General features: G+C 38.1%; 1 protein-coding gene across 1 annotated transcript; it reads left to right on the top strand.

Annotated features, from left to right (window-relative positions):
* The first annotated feature begins 979 nt into the window (after positions 1-979).
* LOC141362559 (uncharacterized) lies at positions 980-20,202 on the top strand. The gene is made up of 9 exons (XM_073864808.1): positions 980-1,366; positions 7,091-7,258; positions 7,663-7,801; positions 7,887-7,975; positions 9,497-9,560; positions 9,647-9,735; positions 10,241-10,353; positions 10,757-10,913; positions 19,402-20,202. Exons 1-9 carry the CDS (start codon positions 1,318-1,320, stop codon positions 19,557-19,559), a joined length of 1,026 nt encoding a protein of 341 aa, XP_073720909.1. The 5' UTR covers positions 980-1,317; the 3' UTR covers positions 19,560-20,202.
* Positions 20,203-22,524: the final 2,322 nt, after the last annotated feature.

The following is a 22,524-nucleotide window of genomic DNA, read 5'->3' as shown; positions in this document are numbered from 1 at the left end:
TTAATATTGCATATTACAATTTATTTAATACCTTATTACATTAAAATTGTGTACTTTTTCTTGAGTAAAAGTACGTTAATGTATTTAAATATTAAATGTAAAACAAACACGGGTATTTATGAAACGTAATAGAATCAAAATTATGATAATGGAATGTGTTTTCCAAAGGAAAACACGGATAAAATATATACTTGAAAAATACTTTTAAGTAGAAAGTAAAACCTCTGCTTGATACCCTAGCAACTTAACCCACCTGTGGTCTGTGGACGTTGGCATGACATGAACGATCTATTTATTTCTCCTTTCGGTGTTTTTTGGCAGTCTGTAAAACGATAGCTCCGAAATCTTGTTAATCTGTTAGTACAGTCTATCGCACAATAGCTCTTTCTAATTTAGACGCGTTTTACCGTGTTTTCGCTGATGTCACGCTGTACTCAAATGCTGCCGCTCTGTCTTTTGCCACTCAGTGGGTGTAACCGCAGTCCCTCTCGCCGACAGTGACGTTATGTGCATACCCTCTATTACTTCAAATATTGGTAACAACACAGACATAAGTGAATGGTTCATCATTGTTTTTTATATTTAAAATAAAACATGTTGTTAAGCATATTTAAATGCATAGCAATACTAAAAGAAAAAAGAAAACAAACAATTTCTGACTCTCATATGCCACCCTAATTGAAGAATGACCCATTAATAAATATACAATAAATGCTTAACTTTATTTGGATTACACATATTTAGATTTTTTGTTTGTTAGTCAATGGGCTTTCCTTAATACAATAAAAAATATTTATCATCGTCGTTAATTGTACTAGATGTTGTTGCTAATGTAACCACTTTAATTACATGAATGTTTTAGAATCGAAATCCAATTTCATGTATTTTTTATGTCTTTCTATTTAAACATCTATTTGGTCCCCATAGTAACATTTTGCACGGGTTTTCATTTGTCCAGCTGGCTCTTTTAGGGCGGGACTTCGATGAGATCTTGAGTCGTCTCAAACGGTTCGAATAAAATCACTAGTTAATTTGTCACGTAGTTTAAATACAACGATAAAATGTTTTGCATCTTAGTTCGTTTATGTTTTAGAGTATTTGGAGATGTAAAAACTGAAAAAATGAGAAAGTAGTAGTTTGTTTGTGTTAAGGAACGCGACTGGTCACGTGATTGATCTGTCATATGACTTTGATGAGGCATCGATAGAAAAAGTACTCCGAGGCAATTCAGTATGTATGTATTCTTTAAACAAATCTAACGTGATGAATTCAGATCGATAAACAGATGTGGCGAAGCCTGGAGTAAATCTCTGGATCATGGAGCATTTGGGAGTTTTGTCTGTTTTCGCAACCGCTTGTGTTCTGGGTGAGTTGCCAAATCAAAGCATCAGAAAGAAATGTCGATTTTTTGCTTAACATACTGTAACCACATAACATAAAAAACATTAACCAGTCAGCTTCGTCTATCTATCTGTCTACATATCTATATAAAGACATACATTTTGAAATGTCTGTTAAGTCTTACTTTTTACTAGTCACACATTACATATATCGTGCTTTAAATGTGTAATGAGCTTCCCATCTATAGTCTTTTGAGTGTTTGAATAGCTTTATAAATATTTTGAATGCTTCATAGTCAGTTTGGCATCTTGTTTGACCAGTGTGATAACTACTTTATCAACAAATCAGTGTACAAACATACAAGTCAATATCATGAACTATAAGAAATCATTTTTAAATTTGTTCTCATGTAAATTCAGTTCATGTTGTGTCAACTACAAATTTCTGTTATTCGTGATAAAGAATTGAAACTGTATATAATTAAAATTTGCTTTATTAAGTCAATGATAAACTGTGGATCAAAATAGTAAAAGCACGAAAGAGACCAAACAGTCATAGTTTGTACTTTCCTTTCTGGTTCTTTCTGGGGTGAAATCGGATCATATGACCTGAGAATAGTTGTGTTTTTTTTCAGTGTGTGATTCTGTGCTAATGTGATTATAGTCTCAGTAAAAGCTCTGTTTTTCCCCTGCTGATGCTTAATAACCACACTGTGGCATTTACAGTTCAGACCAACAGACAATAACAAACACACACACAGTCTCAGGAATGTGCGTCTCAATCATGTGACACTCTTACAATAGACATAAACCAACCGTGTCAACATTTGAAACAGTACTAACAGCACAACATGAACAAACACTGCCCATTATACTGTAAAATGTTTACTGTCAGCCAAGATGTGTACAAGTCAGTCAACTATGTTAAAGGAGACATACACTCACATACTTTCGCCCTCAGAACTGCCTTAATTCTACGTGGCATTGATTCAACAAGGTGCTGAAAGCATTCTTTAGAAATGTTGGCCTATATTGATAGGATAGCATCTTGCAGTTGATGGAAATTTGTGGGATGCACACCCAGGGCACGAAGCTCCCGTTCCACCGCATCCCAAAGATGCTCTATCGGGTTGAGATCTGGTGACCGTGGGGGCCATTTTAGTATAGTGAACTCATTGTCATGTTCAAGAAACCAATTTGAAATGATTCGAGCTTTGTGACATGGTGCATTATCCTGCTGGAAGTAGCCATCAGAGGATGGGTACATGGTGGTCATAAAGGGATGGACATGGTCAGAAACAATGCTCAGGTAGGCCGTGGCATTTAAATGATGCCCAATTGGCACTAAGGGGCCTAAAGTGTACCAAGAAAACATCCCCCACACCATTACACCACCACTACCAGCCTGCACAGTGGTAACAAGGCATCAATTTGTTTACCAGAGCATGTGAGCGAAGCAGAGCGGTGTGACGCTCCGCTAAATATTCCGCTCTACTGTTCAAGCGCTCCACTCAGTCGCTCACCGCCCAAGCAAGCGCTCCGTTAACTTTCCGCTCACGCTGGCAAATAAACCAATTCCCGCTCAGATCCCGCTCCGACATAAAAATATTTAGTAAGCCTAATTGTTTTCTGTACTGACGTTCTTGAATAATTGCATTTAATTAAAGTATTAGCTGATAAATCGCAGTTATGTACAGTTGTGTGTTGGCTATTAGACCTAGTTTAACTGATATGGAGCTCCGGATATAATTCAAATTAACAATTTGTTTTCACGACATCCACATGTTGTACTAATTCACAATTTTAAGTAAAAATAAATGTAATAAGTAATACGAAATATTATAATACTTCGTTCCCCTTATGAGAAAAAGATTAACAAACTATACTATTATATAAATATATTATTTGAAAAAACTAAAATAAATTGAAGAACAATTTCTTAACAAGAAGTGCAGATTTACAGTGCATCAGTAAATACAGAACACAGCTGTGTCTTAAAGAAATTAAAATTAGACCGTACAAAACGAATGCAATACAGAAGGCCATGAGTATTTATTTATGGCATTTTCAATAGTATATTAGTAGATAAATTAACATGTATCCATAGTATGAAAACGAATAAATCATTATTTTAGCTATATTAATCTGGATATATCATTTTAGTCAGACTGATTTGTCATCATTTCAGAACAAGTTTAAATGCTATCTATAACAACTTACATTTTATCCCGAGTGTTACTTGGTCGAAAATATGTATAAATATAGCCTATGCGAGAACAAATTACAGAACAAAACTGTTTAGCTCACGTGGACCGAACGAAAAGCCGTTAATTAAGCAGACTCTCTGTAAAATAGAGGACGTGCTGAATCAGTCGAGTCGGCAGATTATCATCAATTGTTATAGGGGTGGTTTCCCGGACAAGGATTAGTTTAATCCCGGACTAGGCCTTAGTTTAATTAGGAAATATAACTAGTTTTAACAAACATGCCTTACTAAAAACATTACCTGTGTGCATTTTGAGGCAAAACAAAGGGCACTGATGTATTTTAAGATATATAAGTGCAAATTGTTTTCAGTTTGGACAGCTCTTAAAAATGTTTTAGTCTAGGACTAGTCTAATCCCTGTCCGGGAAACCGCCCCATAATGTTCCACGCAGATACTGTTGATGAAAAAATTTAATATCTAAATGTCCATAGTCAAGTGTTCAGTCAGTTAATACTAAAGGCACTGGTGTTTTTGGCTGAAGCTTCCTCATCCACGGAGCGGACGCTGTAGATACACAAAGAAAGATAAAGGTTTTTATTTTAAGTGGTTTTAATGTTGGTAAGAAATCAGTTATATTATGGCGCTTTGTATTTGTGTTGATCAGTTATTAAAGTAATTTTAATCTTTAAAACTGCATCTAGATGCAGACGACGCAGTTATTCTGTCATTTTAGTTTTGTTTCTTTCATTTATATATAAGGCTGGCGACTTCATTAAAACAATATTAGAAGTCCATAACTTATTGCTAGCTGTTTTTACAGATTCTCGAACTAGCAAATTACCAGAGGGCTTCTGGCATGAGCGAGCGGTCCTGAGCGTATTGAGCGAGCGGAGTGGAATTTTCGGAAATGCGCCCCGATGGAAATATTACCACACCTCTCAACGCTCCGCTCCCGCGCCGCACCGCTCACATGCTCTGCTGTTTACACCAAATTCCGACTCTACCGTCTAAATGTCTCAACAGAAATCGAGACTCATCAGACCAGGCAAAATTTTTCCAGTCTTCAACTGTCCAATTTTGGTGAGCTCGTGCAAATTGTAGGCTCTTTTTCCTATTTGTAGTGGAGATGAGTGGTACCCGGTGGGGTCTTCTGCTGTTGTAGCCCATCCGCCTCAAGGTTGGGCATGTTGTGGCTTCACAATTGCTTTGCTGCATACCACGGTTGTACGAGTGGTTATTTCAGTCAAAGTTGCTCTTCTATCAGCTTGAATCAGTCGGCCCATTCTTCTCTGACCTCTAGCATCAACAAGGCATTCCGTCCACAGGACTGCCGCATACTGGATGTTTTTCCATTTTCACACCATTCTTTGTAAACCCTAGAAATGGTTGTGCCTGAAAATCCCAGTAACTGAGCAGATTGTGAAATACTCAGACCGGCCCGTCTGGCACCAACAACCATGCCACGCTCAAAATTGCTTAAATCACCTTTCTTTCCTATTCTGACATTCAGTTTGGAGTTCAGGAGATTGTCTTGAACAGGACAACACCCCTAAATGCATTGAAGCAGCTGCCATGTGATTAGATAATTGCATTAATGAGAAATTGAACAGGTGTTCCTAATAATCCTTTAGGTACCGTATTATTATAATAAGATCCCCTTTAGACATCACAAGGGGAGCCAAATTTCAATTACCTCTTTTTTTACATGCTTGTACAGAATGGTTTACCAAAAAACAAAGTTACTGGGTTGTTTTTATCACATTTTCTAAGTTGATAGAAGCACTGGGAACCTAGTATTGCACTTAATCTTTGGACAAAGTCAGATTTTTATGAAATGTCCCCTTTAATTGTTTTAGTAAATTATTATGTTAAAGGTTTCACCCAAAAATCCCATTAACTAACCTTCATGTTGTTGCCAATATACCGTATTTTCCAGACTATAAGTCGCATTAGTCAAAAATCGCATTTATTAAGAAAATGATTTCACAAAATCCAAGCCGAAGAACAGACATTTTATCTGGAAAGGCAAGTTATTCAACTAAACATTAGCACAGAACAGCAGGGTGAATAGGTGTCTGTACATGTTAAAGTAACATAAACAGTTATTTTCACGATACACAATAGCATACAGAGCATACCTGAGAGGCTGAATAGGCTAAATTAACATAACAAGCGAAATCAAGTTCACCAACCTCCCGAAGTCATTCCACATCACTAAATTCATTGAATTACATATATACAGGAGCAGCATATAGCGGACTCTCGCAGCTGTAGACGGTAATGGTTTTTCTTGGTTCATATGAAATAATTTTGACATATAAGCCACACCTGACTATAATTCGCAGGACCAGACAAACTACGAAAAAAGTGCGACGTATAGTCCGGAAAATACTGTAATTGTATTTTGCATAATACATAGCTGCTGGCTTCCATCTAATAAAGGTGAACAGGACTGAGGCTGTTAAACTTCATAAAAGTACAACAATTGTGCTGAACTTTTAAAAGTAATATATTTTATAGGATTAATGTGTTTAAGTAATGTAAGAAATAATAATTTCCTGAAAATGTAATTCATTGATCTCAAATTCCCTTGGTTATCGTGTCTCTTGTTGTGACTGGTCAACATACACAATTTTCAACAGGTTTTTGTCCATTTTTTAGCTGGACATGACATCCACCGTATTTTTCCTAACACAACTAAAGTGCCTGACAAGTCAAATAAAAAAAATCCTATTCATGTCTGACAAGTATCTTTTATTTGGGTTGACTATTTCATTAAGAGCACGATGGTGCCTTTAAAGGAATAGTCCATTTTCTTAAAAGAAAAATCCAGATAATTTACTCACCACCGTGTCATCCAAAATGTTGATGTCTATCTTTGTTTAGTCGAGAAGAAATTATGTTTTTTGAGGAAAACATTGCAGGATTTTTCTCATTTTAATGGACTTTAATGGACATTAACACTTAACTCAACACGTTACAGTTTTTTCAACGGAGTTTCAAAGGACTATAAACGATCATAACACATACAACAACATCGGAACGGTCCTCTTTCAACACACTTGTAAACACTGGGATGGAGTTTCGCGTTCGTCCTCTGTGAGCTCTTGACGTCATGACGTATTGCGTGAGGTCATGCTGACGCTTTCAGGACCGGAGGAATATGAGAAGTTGTGCTTTAAAAGTGTATATTTGTTATTTTTCTTGTCAAAAATGACAATCATTTCGCTAGATAAGACCCTTATGCCTCGTTTGGGATCGTTTAGAGTCCTTTGATACTCCGTTGAAAAAAACTGTTACGTGTTAAGTGTGTAAAGTGTTGGTGTCCATTAAAGTTCATTAAAATGAGAAAAATCCTGCAATGTTTTCCTCAAAAAACGTAATTTCTTCTGGACTGAACAAAAAAAGACATCAACATTTTGGATGACATGGTGGTGAGTAAATTATCTGGATTTTTCTTTTAAGAAAATTGACTATTCCTTTAACCATCTGTCATATCACTGTTTTTATTATAAACTATTTTTGTCATCGATCAACATGTAGGAGTGGTGATGAGTCAGACAACCCTCAGCCCTGCTGTGACGATCACCGCAGTCAGTGCGAACGTGACCACTTTTACTCCCAGCATGCCCGGCACTACAGAACCCAGTTGCATAGGGATAAACACCTCTACCTGCATGCTCTGCACTCCTGGCTTTTACTACGATAATGGTGTGTGTTTTTCCAGTTGTGGAAGTGTTTACTGAAACACCAAAATCTCTTGCTCTTTCAGTTTGTATGGAAGAAAGTCGATCTCATTTTAAAGAGCATCTGATTGAACAGAAATCTCAGTAGCCCATGTTTACATAATGCATTTAGCACAAAGTAACTTGCTGTACAGTACATTTAAGCTGTACATCATGTAAGTGCGTTTCATAGCTGTGACATTGCTATTGTATATTTGCTTAATTTTTCAGAAGACTGTATATTTTAAATGAGTTAATCTGCTAGTAAGTGACCTTGAACACATGGCCTTAAACACAGACTAAAATCCACAAAGTTTTCATTTTGATATCATGTGATCTTGAAGAAAGTAAATAAGGTCATCAATGTTTTCATTCATTGTGTCTTCTCAGAAACTCTGCCGTGTTCATGTTGTCCAGATGAAGGACAGTGTGTGTTTCCTATGGGCTGTCTTCCTTGCTCACAGGGATTTTATCAGCCTCTGGCAGGACGGCAGGGGTGTCTAGCGTGTTTATCAGGCTTTTACAGCAAGTGAGTGGAGAAATTATTACTACATTATTGTTTATTTGAAGCATACGCAATTTTACAAAAGTCTCTTATGGTATTTTGTCTTCAGTTTAACTGGAAGTCCTGTGTGTCAAGCATGTCCTACTGGTTCCTACAGTAATACAACAGGCTCTGTCTCATGCATTGCCTGCACACCAGGTAACTCTTTTGTGCTGCTCTGAAAACGGCTTGCATTCTTCAAATTACAAAATGTAGTGTATTATTTTTATATGTATTAATTTGTTTCCCTGTCTGTGAAATCCAGGCTAAAATGTCAATCTTATTTTGAGTTTGGAGCATTAAAGGCTACATTTCACAAGACTTTCTTAAGATGTCAAATAAATCTTTGGTGTTCCCAGAGTACATATGTGAAGTTTTAACTCAAAACACCATATAGATAATTTATTATATCATGTTAAAATTGACACTTTGTAGGTGTGAGCAACAATGTGTTGTTATTGGGTGTGTCCTTTTAAATGCAAATGAGAGGATCCCTGCACTAAATGACAGTGCAGATTAAGGGGCAGTATTATCCCCTTCTGACATCACAAGGGGAGCCAAATTTCAATGACCTATTTTTTCACATGCTTGCAGAGAATGGTTTATCAAAATTAAGTTACTGGGTTGATCTTTCACACATTTTCTAGGTTGATAGAACCACTGGGTACTCAATTATAGCACTTAAATGACAAGTTTGGTATTTTACACTTAAAGCCCTGTTTTCAGATTGTTTATGATGAAATAGAACGGTTTTGACTGAAATTTGAACGTACGATGCTGGCCAGAGAATTTTCGGTTTCTGTTGTATCACCCACTACCTTTACAATGGCTGAATAGGTGCACTGGAACAATCCTTCCTAAAATGCATTAAACTTTCGTTTACAAAGACGTGAAACTCACCGAGTGGTCAGGGGTGTTCACTGACATGCTCACACAAAAATCGCTGCAAAACATTCGTTGTAAACGTGTGGACCTATTTTTCCAAACGCCTCACACCAGTACATTCTTCCGTTGAGAGCTTGAATCATAGACACTCCAGCCCAGTTGGTGGCGATAATCCGCCTTTGCCAATTGCAGCAATACAAACAACGTTCCCGGCGCGGAGTAATACCGTACCTCACAGCACATCTAATACAAGTCAATGGAGTTGGACAACAACTATGATAAAACTTGTTGTAAAGCATCTTTTGCAGCGATTTTTGTGTGAGCATATCAGTGAACACCCCTGACCACTCGGTGAGTTTCACGTCTTTGTAAACGAAAGTTTAATGCATTTTAGGAAGGATTGTTCCAGTGCACCTATGCAGCCAGTGTAGAGGTGGGAGGTGATAGAACAAACCCCCGAAAATTCTCGGGCCAGCATCATATGTCCAAATTTCAGTCAAAACCGTGAAAAACAGGGCTTTAAGTGTAAAATACCGAACTTGTCCTTTAAACATGAAAAAAGTCAGATATTCATAAAATGTCAAGGTTATATTTTTACAAATTTTATGTAGAAAACTGTAAATCACAAAAAAGACTTTAGCTGGATTTTCACAGACTTGATCACATTTTAAACAAAATATAGCAATATAACTAGAAGCGTTGCCAGGATTTGTACAAATCACACATACACAACAATGGCTACGTGTCATGATGGGGACATAACACGTGGTTGATTTTTTTCCATTATTGCTTCAGGTTTCTACACATCTTTGCCAAATTCAACTTCTTGTAATTCATGTCCTCGAGGCACGTACTGCAAGTAAGTTCCTTTTTAAATACAGTTTAGTCTTATGCACAGTAATAATGGACATTTGTCATACCATGCCTCTTCTGCTTTTCTGATAGTTCCTCCAATTGTGCCCAGTGCCAGACCTGTCCTGCAGGTTCAGAAACTTTACAGATTGCTTCCAAAGCATGTACACCCTGTCGCCCAGGTATCTTCTTAGTCTAGCCAATCAGATCAAAGCACCCAAGTATAATTTCATAAGATCCTAGGACCTGTTTACACATGAAAACAGCCACTACCAAAGGTTTATCGCAGATGTTTGGATTAGTCATCATAGGTGTAACATTGTACACCATTCTTATGAACAGCTCCAATCTTTGACATGATTATTATTGCAGAACCAACAAAAGATATTGACATAGGTCCATACCTAGATCTAAGCATTACTTGGGATAATCAGGATATGGAGATATATACTTTATATGGATACATGGCATCCAAGAACATTTTTGGAGGATCATCCCATAAAGATGATTAATGCTTAAAAAGAAATTGAAAACATGATGCACTATAAATCAATCAGAGGAGTGTGATACAACTTTTGTCATAGTTCATTAGATAAATGAGGGTCTTTGTTAAATAATTGAATTAGAATTTCCACAGTACAGGTTATGAAACCCGAATAATGTTTTGATGTTGATGTTTGTGAACAGGAATGCACAAGCCGTCCCATCAAAGAATGTGTCAGATTTGTAGCAGTGGTTTTTATCAGATTCGCTGGGGTCAGGAGAACTGTAACCTTTGCCCTGAAAACCACTATTGTCCTGTGAGTGACCACTTCCTCTCAACAAACACAAACAACACACGTTTGTACAGCTATCCTTATGAGGACACTCATTGACCTAATGCCCCCTTAACTAAGTACCTAGCCCCAACCATAACCCAATTCAAATCCTATCCCTAAACCCATATCTTTACCCTCAAACAGACCTTTAAAGGGGTTTAATAAGTGAGGACCGGACAAAATGTCCTCACTTTACTTTATTGTCCTCACTCTGATGGTCTTACAAAAATAGGTTCTCACAAAGATAGCTGTACAAGTACGCACACACACACACATTACATTTTGGGTATGTCTACCCCCTTTTACACAGTAAATAGACGTTGAGTGCAATATTGATATCTACTTGTTACCAAAATATAAATGTGCCTTTATCTGTGTATCCCAGAGTCCGGATGTAAATCCAATCCAGTGTCCTAATGATGCCTTCTGCCCTGAGGGCAGCACAGCCCCGGGTTACTGCATGGAGACCTTCTTCAGAAAAGCGGGCGAGACATGTGAACTCGCTCCTGTTACCATAGCACTGCTTGTTATTGGTGGAGGAGGTATGAACGTTTTCAACAAATTACCCCTCAGTTGAACTTTTGTACCCATGGTAAACCATGAAAAATGTCTATTTCACAGATAAAAGACTGAGACTATTGAGAATTGACCTTTTCGTAAACTCTGTCCCTCTTACCACTAAAATAAGTCTAATTTAATAGCTTTGTTTATACAACATATCATCTATGATAGTCTATAAACCTTAGGACTCAATACAAAACAAGAATCAATATTTTTATTAACAATAATTTACATAGCAGCAAATGAAGAGTTTGGTTCTAAAATGCAATAAGTCCATTTTGACTAATTTTGGTAAAAACATGTTTTCTATACCAAGAAAGTGACAAGATGAAAACCACATTTTCTGTTACAAACTTTCACATAGCAGCTTTAGGTTATAACAACATAAAAACTTCAAATCCATAATTTGATTTTCAAAGATTTATTATTAAAACTGATTATTTTATTCACAAAATGCAATAAATCCATGACAAGTTTTTCTTCAAAATGCTATAAATACATTGAATCAATATATAAATGTGCATTCGTCTTTGCCATGTTATATTCATTTGTTGACTGGTGGTATACACTGATTAAAAAAATAAACATTAATGGCATTAACCAAAACACTTACTTTGTCATATTAAGAACACATTGCTGCGGTTATACTTTGAACGTCGTCACTTTTTTTTGACAGCGATCAGCTTTAAAATATTTTGGTTCTGCTCGTTTTTCCTTGGCTTCGCGTAAAATAATGGAACGTTTTTCATAAGATCCCCTGGAGTCAATGTGTTAGCATGACAGAGGCTTAATGCTGTCGGGAGAACAAGCAACCGGCATTTTCCATCTCCCGAGTGCCTCTCGCATAAATTATTAGATGTTGATGGCTTACGTTTCTTTTCCATCACAGAAAACCACCACAGGTTTATCCATGCAATTTAAAGTATTATTTTGTTTTTGTTTGTTTGTTGATCACAAAGTACAAGATGTGGAAAACTAGGATTCCGTGTACTCAACGCCATTGTTGTTTATTGTACAATGCGTGGAATGGTGCGCTGTGATTTGTTGAGCGGATTTATTGCATTCTGCAGAAAAGGAGGTGTAAATAACCATTCAGTATATTTTGTAGGAAATGTGTTTGTCTCTTATTTTGAAATTCTAAAGTGCAATGTTTTAACTTCCGGTGTTAAGCTTCGCGCTTTGTGTTTTGGGTTTGAGTGGAGCGCGCGCTCGAGTTAGTGCAGTTTTAGTGTAACGATAGCGTTCATCGACACTGGATGATAAAATATACATGTATTATGCTTGCAGCCCCTCAGAAGAGGCAAAAGGTATGTTCAATAGTTTGACAAATGCATATTTCGTCTGTTAATGTGTTCTTGTGCACACATGTAAAGCTAGCGGATTTTGAACCGTGTTAGCTAATAAATCGTATGTTTATGTAAATTGCAGCTCTTACGTTGGTGATGTGATGAACGGAAAAGGTTTAACAAAGGATTAAAGCATCATAAAAAACCATCAGTAAAGGTTTCTTCTCTGTCTCGGGGGGCATGCTACAGTAAGAGCTTCACCTCAGCGTGCTACATCGAGCGGCTCGTAAACTCTTAAGGACAACGGCAACAGCACGGAAAATGGACGATATCGAAGAGCAAATACGTAAGCTACAAATCGAAATCCATGAAACGAGAGCCTTATTACATCAAGGAGATACAGAAAGCATGTCAAGACAGGAGTTAAAGGACGATATTGAGCGCAAAGAAAAACAATTAGCCGAACTGCAAAAAATTGAGGATGCGACCGAGTTGTCGTTACCCAGACGTTCAGAGCGCCCTAGTGTGTTAACGGAAAAAATGCTAGCCTATCAAAAGGACGAACTGATTAAAAAGAACAAAAAACTTATCAGTCTCTATGAACAATGGAAACAGCTAATCAGAAAGTCCAGAGAAAGCCTAAAGACTGACTTATCAGAACACAAGTTGTGTGAAATGGCAAACGAAATTGAAAATGGTCTGAACAACATGATGAAGGTGTACACTGAAATAAGAGAGCGTACTATGCCATCCCCTGACACAAGACGCAAAATGGACTCCTGTGAAGCAGTATCTAAGGACATTATGAAAATACTTAGTGAACGTATAACGGGAATAGATGGTGATTTCGAAGCAGATAGAGAAAGGCAGCGTCTTCATCAGCTACCATCACAACAGTACGCCCGCTCCATCTACGGTACTGCCTCTCAGTCTAGTTTCGGTAAGCAGTCTGATACTTCAAGCATCGCAGCCAAAAGGATCGAAGCGGCTGCGGAGTTGGCTGTAAAGGAAGCAGAATATAAAATTGTGCAAGAGGAAATTAAACAAAAGGAAAAAATGAAAGATATACAATCAGAACTTGATCGTTTAAAGGCAGAAAAGGAAATACAAGCTGCTCGTGCAAAACTTGAGATTTACGACAGGGAGATTAACATGGATATGGAATATCAGCAAATACAACCAAACAGTATACCTTTCTCTGTTGGTCACCAATCAGTTAATGAAGCATCAGCTCCCTCTAGTAACTTAACTTCAAGAATGCCACAAAACAATGTGTCCATCCATATGCCAAATCAAATGATGAACAGTCCAAACCCTCAAATTGTCACGCAAACACCTCTCACTGACATTTCTCAGTTGGCCCAAGCTATTCAAAATAGTATAGCTATAAACAGAGTTCCAGTGCCAATGCCCACAGTTTTCAGTGGAGATCCAATAAACTACATTGAATGGAAGGCTTCATTCTCTTCACTTGTGGACTGCAAAGGCATCTCACCTGCTGATAAACTTCATCTACTAAAAAGGTATGTCACAGGCCCAGCTCAAAATTGTCTTGAGGGCACATTTTTTCGCAGTGACGAAGAGGCATACAGGGATGCATGGCAAAGGCTTGACCAACGTTACGGCCCACCTTTTGTTGTCCAAAAGGCTTTCAGAGACAAACTGTTAAAATGGCCTAAAATAAACTCAAAGGACGCAGAAGGATTAAGGGCATTCTCTGACTTTCTAAATGCGTGTCTCCAAGCCACACCACACGTGAAAGGCCTAGAGATACTTAGTGACTGCGAGGAAAATCAAAAATTGCTGCAGAAAGTTCCTGACTGGCTGGCAGCCCGTTGGAATCGACAGGTAACAGTTACACTTATGGAAGGAAAGGATTTTCCCTCTTTCAAGGACTTTGCACATTTTGTGACAGTCGAAGCGGAGATTGCATGCAACCCGGTCACTTCTTCTCATGCGCTTCACTCATGCAGCTCATCCTATGAGAAAAGGAACACAAAGGACTTTAAACCACACAGATCCACACAAGTCTTCACAACACAAGCCACAGTACAAAACAACAAAGCAAGGACTAGCAACACAAAATTAAAGGTGCAGTGCATGTTTTGCAAAGATGAAAATCACCAGTTATCAAAGTGCCCTAACTTCTCAGAACGGCCATTAGAAGAGAAGCGCACATATGTTAAGGACAATAAACTGTGCTATGGATGCTTAAAGGTCGGCCATAATGCCAAAGATTGTTGCCATCGCCACATTTGTGACATTTGCAAAGGAAGGCATCCCACTTGTCTCCACAACGACAATCACAAGCCATATGTAAGGTCTCAAAGCTCTGAAAACACAGCTCCAAATACTCCAAATGAAACCGCGACAGCTCTCAATGTTACTAAGGTGGGTCAATCTAGTAGCACTTCCATGATTGTTCCTGTATGGGTATCTACGGTGCAGAGCCCGTTTGAAGAGCTATTAGTTTACGCACTATTAGACACACAGAGTGACAGCACATTTGTCTGTGAAGAATTAAGCAAACAGCTACGAGCGGAAACTCACCCTGTAAAGCTAAAGCTAACTACCATGCTAGGTGTTCATTCTACTGTTATGAGTCACAGAGTCTCTGGAATGTGTGTGAGAGGTTATGATTCAGACATTCGCATTGACCTACCCCCCTCATATACCAAAGACTTTATTCCAGTTAACTATGACAACATACCCACTAGTGACACGGCAAAACAATGGCCCCATCTGACAGAAATTGCAGATAAGATACCACCTTTGTTAAGTTGTGATGTTGGACTCCTTATCGGATTTAACTGTCCCAGAACTTTAGCTCCAAGACAAGTTCTCGTAGGAGCAGGAGAGGAGCCATATGCAATCCGCACGGACCTTGGGTGGAGTATCGTTGGAGGCTCCACACCAGCGCTCACTGAAACTCAGTCAAGTTTGTGTCATAGGATAACAATAAAGGAATTACCCCCTGTTACACCCATGGACGTGATTCGTGTGCTAGAGTCGGATTTTAAGGACACAGAGGCAAGTGAAAAAACGGTTTCACAAGAGGATCTCATCTTTTTGGACAAGCTTAAGGAGGGAATAAGGAAAAATGAACAAGGACACTGTGAGATGCCTCTACCATTCAGACAAAGACCCCATTTACCTGACAACAGAAGGCTTGCTGAAATCAGACTCGAACACTTAAAGCGAAAGTTCAACAAAGATGAAATTTACAAAAGAGACTATATAATGTACATGAACGACATTATTGAGAGAGGTGATGTTGAAGAGGTACACAATGATGAAAAACGAGGCGAACGATGGTACATTCCCCATCACGGGATATACCACCCCAAAAAACCCACGAAACTACGTGTTGTGTTCGATTGTTCGGCCAAACACAAAGGTACAAGTCTAAACGATCATCTTCTCCAAGGGCCAGATTTGATTAACAATCTAACAGGCATCCTCCTTCGGTTCAGACAACGTCCTATCGCCCTAATGTGCGATATAGAGAAGATGTTCCACCAGTTTCACGTTCAGCCCTGCGACAGAGATTACCTGAGTTTTCTGTGGTGGAAAAACGGCAACACAGAGACACAGCCACTTGTGTACAGAATGAAGGTACATCTTTTCGGTGCGACATCATCCCCAGGGTGTGCAAATTATGGACTAAGGTATTTAGCTAAAGAACACTGTCACACTCACCCTGCAGGATCTGAGTTCATGGAAAAGGACTTTTATGTGGACGACGGAGTCACAAGCACAGACACTGTTGAAAAGGCAATACAGCTCGCACAAGAGGCAACAGAGATATGCAAGCAAGGAGGTCTCCGTCTACATAAATTTATCTCAAGTAGCCCTGCTGTGCTACAAAGCATCCCTCCATCTGAACGTGCTGTAGAAACAAAAACGAAGGACTTAACACTCAAAGACATGCCACAAGAACGGGCCTTGGGCATCCAATGGAACATTGAGAGAGACTGTTTCATATTTGACAACACCTTAAAGGATCAACCAGCAACCCGTAGAGGCATCTTATCTACTGTCGCATCCATCTACGACCCCCTTGGCTTCCTGGCGCCATATGTACTTCACGGAAAAAGAATCCTGCAGGAAATGTGTCACCAAGGAATCAACTGGGATGAACCCCTGCCGGAATCACTGAGGCCAAGGTGGGAGAGCTGGCAACGTGACTTTGCAAACTTAAACAAGGTAAACATAACTCGCTGCTACTTTCCTGCTAGTTTTGGAGAGATTAAAGAAATAGAGTTGCACCACTTTTCGGATGCGAGCACGAGTGGTTATGGACAATGCACCTATTTAAGAGCCACAAACAGTAAAGAGGAGATTCACTGTTCATTGGTAATAGCCAAAGCCCGTGTTTCTCCTACCAAGCTGACTACAATCCCTAGACTTGAGCTAACTGCAGCTGTAGTTTCAGTCTCCATTAGTAACATGTTGAGAGAAGAACTCTGCTATGCTCAAGTCAAAGAGTATTTCTGGACAGATTCTAAGGTAGTTTTGGGCTATGTAAACAATGAGGCACGTCGTTTTCATACCTTTGTAGCGAATAGGGTCCAAATGATTCGCCAAAGTACACAACCTCAGCAATGGTTTTACGTGCCATCTGAAGAGAACCCAGCCGATATGGCATCTAGGGGTAAATCTGTCACCGAGCTTCTCTCTTCTAACTGGTTCACCGGCCCCTCCTTTCTTTGGGAGAAAGACCTGCCCGCAACACAAAGTGTAGAGTTAGAACTGTCTCTTGGAGATCCTGAAGTCAAAAAAATTCAAACAATGTTAACCAAAGTTACGGAGACTTTCAGCCTTTCAGAACGTTTGTCCAAGTTTTCATCATGGTCCAAGGCAGTCAAAGCTGTAGCACGTCTCATCAGAAGGGCCAAGAAAGTCAAATCAGATGCGCCGGCTACAGTGAGTGAACAAGAAAGTGCAGTACGTGTCATCTTACAGGATGTTCAAAGACAAACCTATGAAAAGGAGATAAAACTAATAAACAAAGGCAACCAGCTCCCACATCGCAACAAACTGTTCCACTTAGACATTTTCATGGACACAGATGGTCTCGTTAAGGTCGGAGGGAGACTTTCATCAATCAAAGACTCTTTCAAACACCCCATTGTGATTCCAAAGGAACATCATGTGACCAAACTCATAATAGCTCACTGTCACAATAAAGTAAAGCATCAAGGAAAGGGCTTCACCACAAACGAAATCAGATCCAGTGGCTACTGGATCCCAGGCATGAGCAGAACCGTTGCTTCTTTTATCCGCCAGTGTGTCATCTGCCGTAGACTCCGCAAGGCTCCGGAGGGTCAGAGAATGAGCGACCTACCTGCAGAACGCTTAGAGCCCTCACCACCATTCACATACTGCGGTATGGATTGTTTTGGCCCTTTTGCAACTACAGAAGGCCGAAAAACACACAAACGATATGGACTTTTGTTCACATGCTTTTGCTCACGAGCCATTCACATTGAGCTTTTAGAGGACCTATCCACTGACACATTTATTAATTCACTAAGGTGTTTCATTGCTATCAGAGGTGCGATTCGCCAAATCAGATGTGACCAGGGAACAAACTTTGTCGGTGCAAAGAATGAGTTTAAAGCTGCTCTTAGTGAACTGGACACTGAAAGACTGAGCACTTACCTGTCTCAAAACCAGTGTGACTTTGTGATGAATGCACCCCACTCCAGTCACGCAGGCGGAGTGTGGGAGCGCCAGATAAGGACTGTCAGAAGTGTGTTGAATACTACTCTGTCACTGGCGCATGGTAGACTAAATGATGCTTCACTAAGGACTTTATTTTATGAAGCTATGACCATAGTTAACAGTCGCCCGCTGACTGTAGACAACCTTAACAACCCTGACAGCTTGGAACCACTTACCCCTAACCACCTGCTTCACATGAAATCCAGCACAACCCTGCCCCCACCTGGTGCCTTTCCAATGGAGGACCTCTATGGAGCAAAGAGATGGCGTCGCGTGCAGTTTTTGACTGAACAGTTTTGGTGCAGGTGGAGGCGTGAATATTTGCACAACATTATTGCTAGACAGCGCTGGCACTTACCAAAAAGGAATATAACAGAAGGTGACATTGTGCTGGACATTGATGAACTGTCACCCAGAGGTGAGTGGAAACTTGCCAGGGTACTGGAGACTGTTAAAGGCAAGGACGGACTCGTGAGACGAGTGAAAATCTCCTTTGGAGATAAAAAACTGAATAACAAGGGTCAACGCAGTAGTAAGCTTTCTATTGTGGAGCGTCCTGTTCAAAAATTAATACTGATATTAGAATGTTCATAAACTAATTAAGAGAAATGGTTATTTGTTGTTGAAAATTCTCCGTTGTGGTTATACTGATATAACAAAACGCATAACTTTGTGGGAGTGTAAATAACCATTCAGTATATTTTGTAGGAAATGTGTTTGTCTCTTATTTTGAAATTCTAAAGTGCAATGTTTTAACTTCCGGTGTTAAGCTTCGCGCTTTGTGTTTTGGGTTTGAGTGGAGCGCGCGCTCGAGTTAGTGCAGTTTTAGTGTAACGATAGCGTTCATCGACACTGGATGATAAAATATACATGTATTATGCTTGCAGCCCCTCAGAAGAGGCAAAAGGTATGTTCAATAGTTTGACAAATGCATATTTCGTCTGTTAATGTGTTCTTGTGCACACATGTAAAGCTAGCGGATTTTGAACCGTGTTAGCTAATAAATCGTATGTTTATGTAAATTGCAGCTCTTACGTTGGTGATGTGATGAACGGAAAAGGTTTAACAAAGGATTAAAGCATCATAAAAAACCATCAGTAAAGGTTTCTTCTCTGTCTCGGGGGGCATGCTACAGGAGGAGTGGGGTTTATCACGTTTTGGGAAAAAAGGGAGAAAAGATGACACAATAACACTCCAATGTCACCTTAGAGGCTCCGTAGATTTTGTCAGTAACTCTTTTTTTTTTTAAATGCCGTTTATCGCGTTTTGGAACCATACTCTTTAAATATTGATGCTATAGATACAGTATAGCCTTATACAGCAATCATTATGCAGGTTCCTATACAATAATCTGTTTACATTATTACGTATAGAGGTGCTAAACTAGATTTGGTCAGTAACAATTTAAGGCGAAGGATCAAATGTCATCCTCTTTAAATTTGTCTTTTCTCCACAGTGGGTCTTCTCTTTATTATTGTTTTGGTTCTGCGGAGGAGGAAAGACAATGACAGTGAGCTCTCCCTCGCTCGAACGTCTCTCTTACAAAAAGACAGACCGCCTGGCCGCTTTTACGGAATCCCATGTGATGCAGAGCCTGTGTATGCTGGCTGGTGATGTTACCATTTACTTTCGAAACCAAATTCCCCTATAACCAAAGGATCCTCTCTATATCAGCTCAGGCTTATATGCTTTCAGGTTGATATTTGAAACTCACGAGCATTGATACAAAAGCTGAAAAATATGTTACAGATGTAAAAAAAAATTTTGTTAGTATTTTTCTATTTAGACATTTTATTTAACTGATCCAAACTTTATATATTGGTAAGATACTATTAGTATTTAATGAATGAAGAGAACATGTTTCATGTTATGGCACTTTTCTGCATTCCCATTTTTAAACTTGTTTACTACTGACCATGTTACTGTATTTCATTTTGAAGTCATTTCGACATCTTTTCTGTTAAGCTTGAAGAGTAAAAAAAGCTTTTCAGTATTTTTTGTATGTTTTGTTTAAATTGCATCAGATATTAAGTCATGGCACTGAAAGGTTTTGGGCTGGTGCTGGATTTTGCTTATTTTGTTCACATACCATTAATGTTGTTTTGGTACCACTACCTTTTACTACTTGGGATTGTCAAGGTACTTTATATTATATACATTGTTGTATATTTCATGTAATGTGCCACTTTTAAAATGAAACACATTTTGACAATTTCCAGGACATATACTGGAATAAAAAGCTTTGCACTACTGTAAATGTGTGTGTTTGACTGAATTTCCTATGCTTGAAAATACCCTAAAAACCATCTGCATATACCAGCATTTGCATTTTTAAGTAACTTTACAACCTTAACAAAAAGGATTCAAGGATTCAATTTAAGGGGTTTATTTGTCTCATACACAGTTGTATAAAGCAGGGTTATTATAGTAAAAAAAAAGGTTTTATTTAGTTTTGTAATGTGTTATTTTATTTCAGTTTAGTTTTAGTTTTGATTTTTGTTTTAGTCCATAGCGTAATATAATGGTAGTTGTGGTCAAAAGTGTACATACACTTTCCCAAATCTGGAAATATTGTAAATAAGAGAATAAGAGGATTAAAAAAAATAAAGTTGGTTTTTATTTAGTCCTGCCCTAAACAAGTTAGTCACCAGCAGTAAAGCTATGTGCCCCCATATGTGATTTTTCTATGTAAACAAATACACAATGATCACCATGAAAAAGCACACCATATAAGTTAGAATGTAATTGGTGAGTTTTGGGTCTTCTAAAGAGTTGACAACTGTGGTGAAAAATGCTGCGCTTGGCATTTTTCTTTTAGTCGTCCAATCAAAGTGGAGGAAGATTGGAAAAATACCACACCAACCAACACTAAATTCTATGGGCTTATTTATTCTGGGTAAATATTGGACAGAACACATGTTGGGTTATAAATACACCTATGCTGGGTTGTTGTTAACCCAAACTTGAGTTGAAACAACCCAGCATAGGTGTATTTATAACCCAACATGTGTTCTGTCCAATATTTACCCAGCATTGGGTTTAAAAAACCCAGCAGAATTTAGAGTGAATCAGCAAATCCTACTTTTAGAGACATACAGTACTGTGCAAAAGTCTTAGGCCACCATGCTACCGTTAGATTTGTTGTTTTTGCAATTGTATAGTGATCATATGGGTGATTCTCACGAAACCATTGAAACACCACGGCCCTAATGATTTTAGCTTTAAAATGTGTAATATAGTAACATTAAAAAGCATCAGAATTAACACAATACTGTGTTCTACCTTGCACAATGTGTGATTTCAACATAAGAATTTATAATTGGAAATTTTATCTCATTTTCTGCTGAAATTCTCATTACCGCAATGTGTCCGGCTGTGTTTGAACATGCGTTATGTTGTAATTTAATCAAATTAACACAAAAATATTAAGAAAACAATAAATGGATGTTTTGCTAGACTACTTTAGATGACAGAAAAAATATTTACTGAATATTCATGTATAATAATAATGAAGAAAAATTAGGAAAATTATGTGTCCATGCCTGATGTTCTCATCCTCCGCAACACTTTTTGAGAACAGTTTAAGCACACATACAGAATTTTAATAAAGTTTGATTTTGAGTGACCAAGCACATGGACCGGTTACTTCAAGATGGCTACCAGGTAAGATCATTTTTTTTACAGTTAATTTGAAATATTGTCTTGTCAGAATGCTTACACGACATTTTGATTATCATTACCGCAACAGATGCTTATTAAATGTTAATTTAATTAATAGAAGCATAATACTTTAATTTTAAATGCATGTGCAGAATCTCCAAATTATGTTCTTTCAGGTTTGTCATATCATTTTGAAAATATGTCAGTGTTGATGTTTTCTGACTGTTGCGGTAATGAGATTTTTTTAGGACTAATTTTTTAAATTATGTTACAAAAAGTGTTAAATGATAAGTAAAAGTTTTTAAATTAATGTTCCCATTTACTCCAGACTTTGTTTTTCAATGTCTGTTGGGAAAAAAAGTAAATTTAAGCAATTTTTACATTTTCATGCTTGACATTTTTAAAACCAAGTTTTCGTGAGAATCACCCATATACAACCAGAAAATACAGGACACTTGTATGTAGTATTAAAAACAGTATAAGCTAAAGTGACAAGTATTTAGGGAAACTCCCCTTCCACTTGAGCAATGTGTTTCGAGCCGAGAGAGGTCCCACTAAATACTGACTGATGCCTTAAAACAGACATTTAGTTCGGATTTTTTTTTACATTTTGTGTGCATATTTCCTGTATTTTCTGTTTGTATCTTAAAAAAAGAGTAAAAAATAAATATGTATGGACAATAAAACTTGCTGAAACAACAAAGCTGGTGATAGTGGCACAATAATTTTGCACAGTACTGTATGTCTGTGCACAACAAATGAAAAGTTTAATGTTGTCTACCATTGTTTATTTCTGTATTAAAAGACATCCATGTACAAACATAATAACTATTTGTTGACCAAACAAACTGTTGATTATCCGTGAAAGCATATAATAGTATCAGATTAGTTCAGTACACATTCCATATCATGATTTTGT

Source organism: Misgurnus anguillicaudatus, unplaced genomic scaffold, assembly GCF_027580225.2.
Source record: "Misgurnus anguillicaudatus unplaced genomic scaffold, ASM2758022v2 HiC_scaffold_28, whole genome shotgun sequence".
In the NCBI taxonomy this organism is placed as follows: domain Eukaryota; kingdom Metazoa; phylum Chordata; class Actinopteri; order Cypriniformes; family Cobitidae; genus Misgurnus; species Misgurnus anguillicaudatus.
This window is presented reverse-complemented; position numbering and strand designations above follow the sequence as displayed.

Bases quoted from the DNA above. Each gene is read 5' to 3' on its own strand.
- LOC141362559 (XM_073864808.1), top strand. From the start codon at position 1,318: ATGGAGCATTTGGGAGTTTTGTCTGTTTTCGCAACCGCTTGTGTTCTG. The intron at 9,561-9,646 runs GTAAGTTCCTTT...CTTTTCTGATAG, and splicing joins CCTCGAGGCACGTACTGCAA to TTCCTCCAATTGTGCCCAGT. The intron at 10,914-19,401 runs GTATGAACGTTT...TTTTCTCCACAG, and splicing joins GCTTGTTATTGGTGGAGGAG to TGGGTCTTCTCTTTATTATT.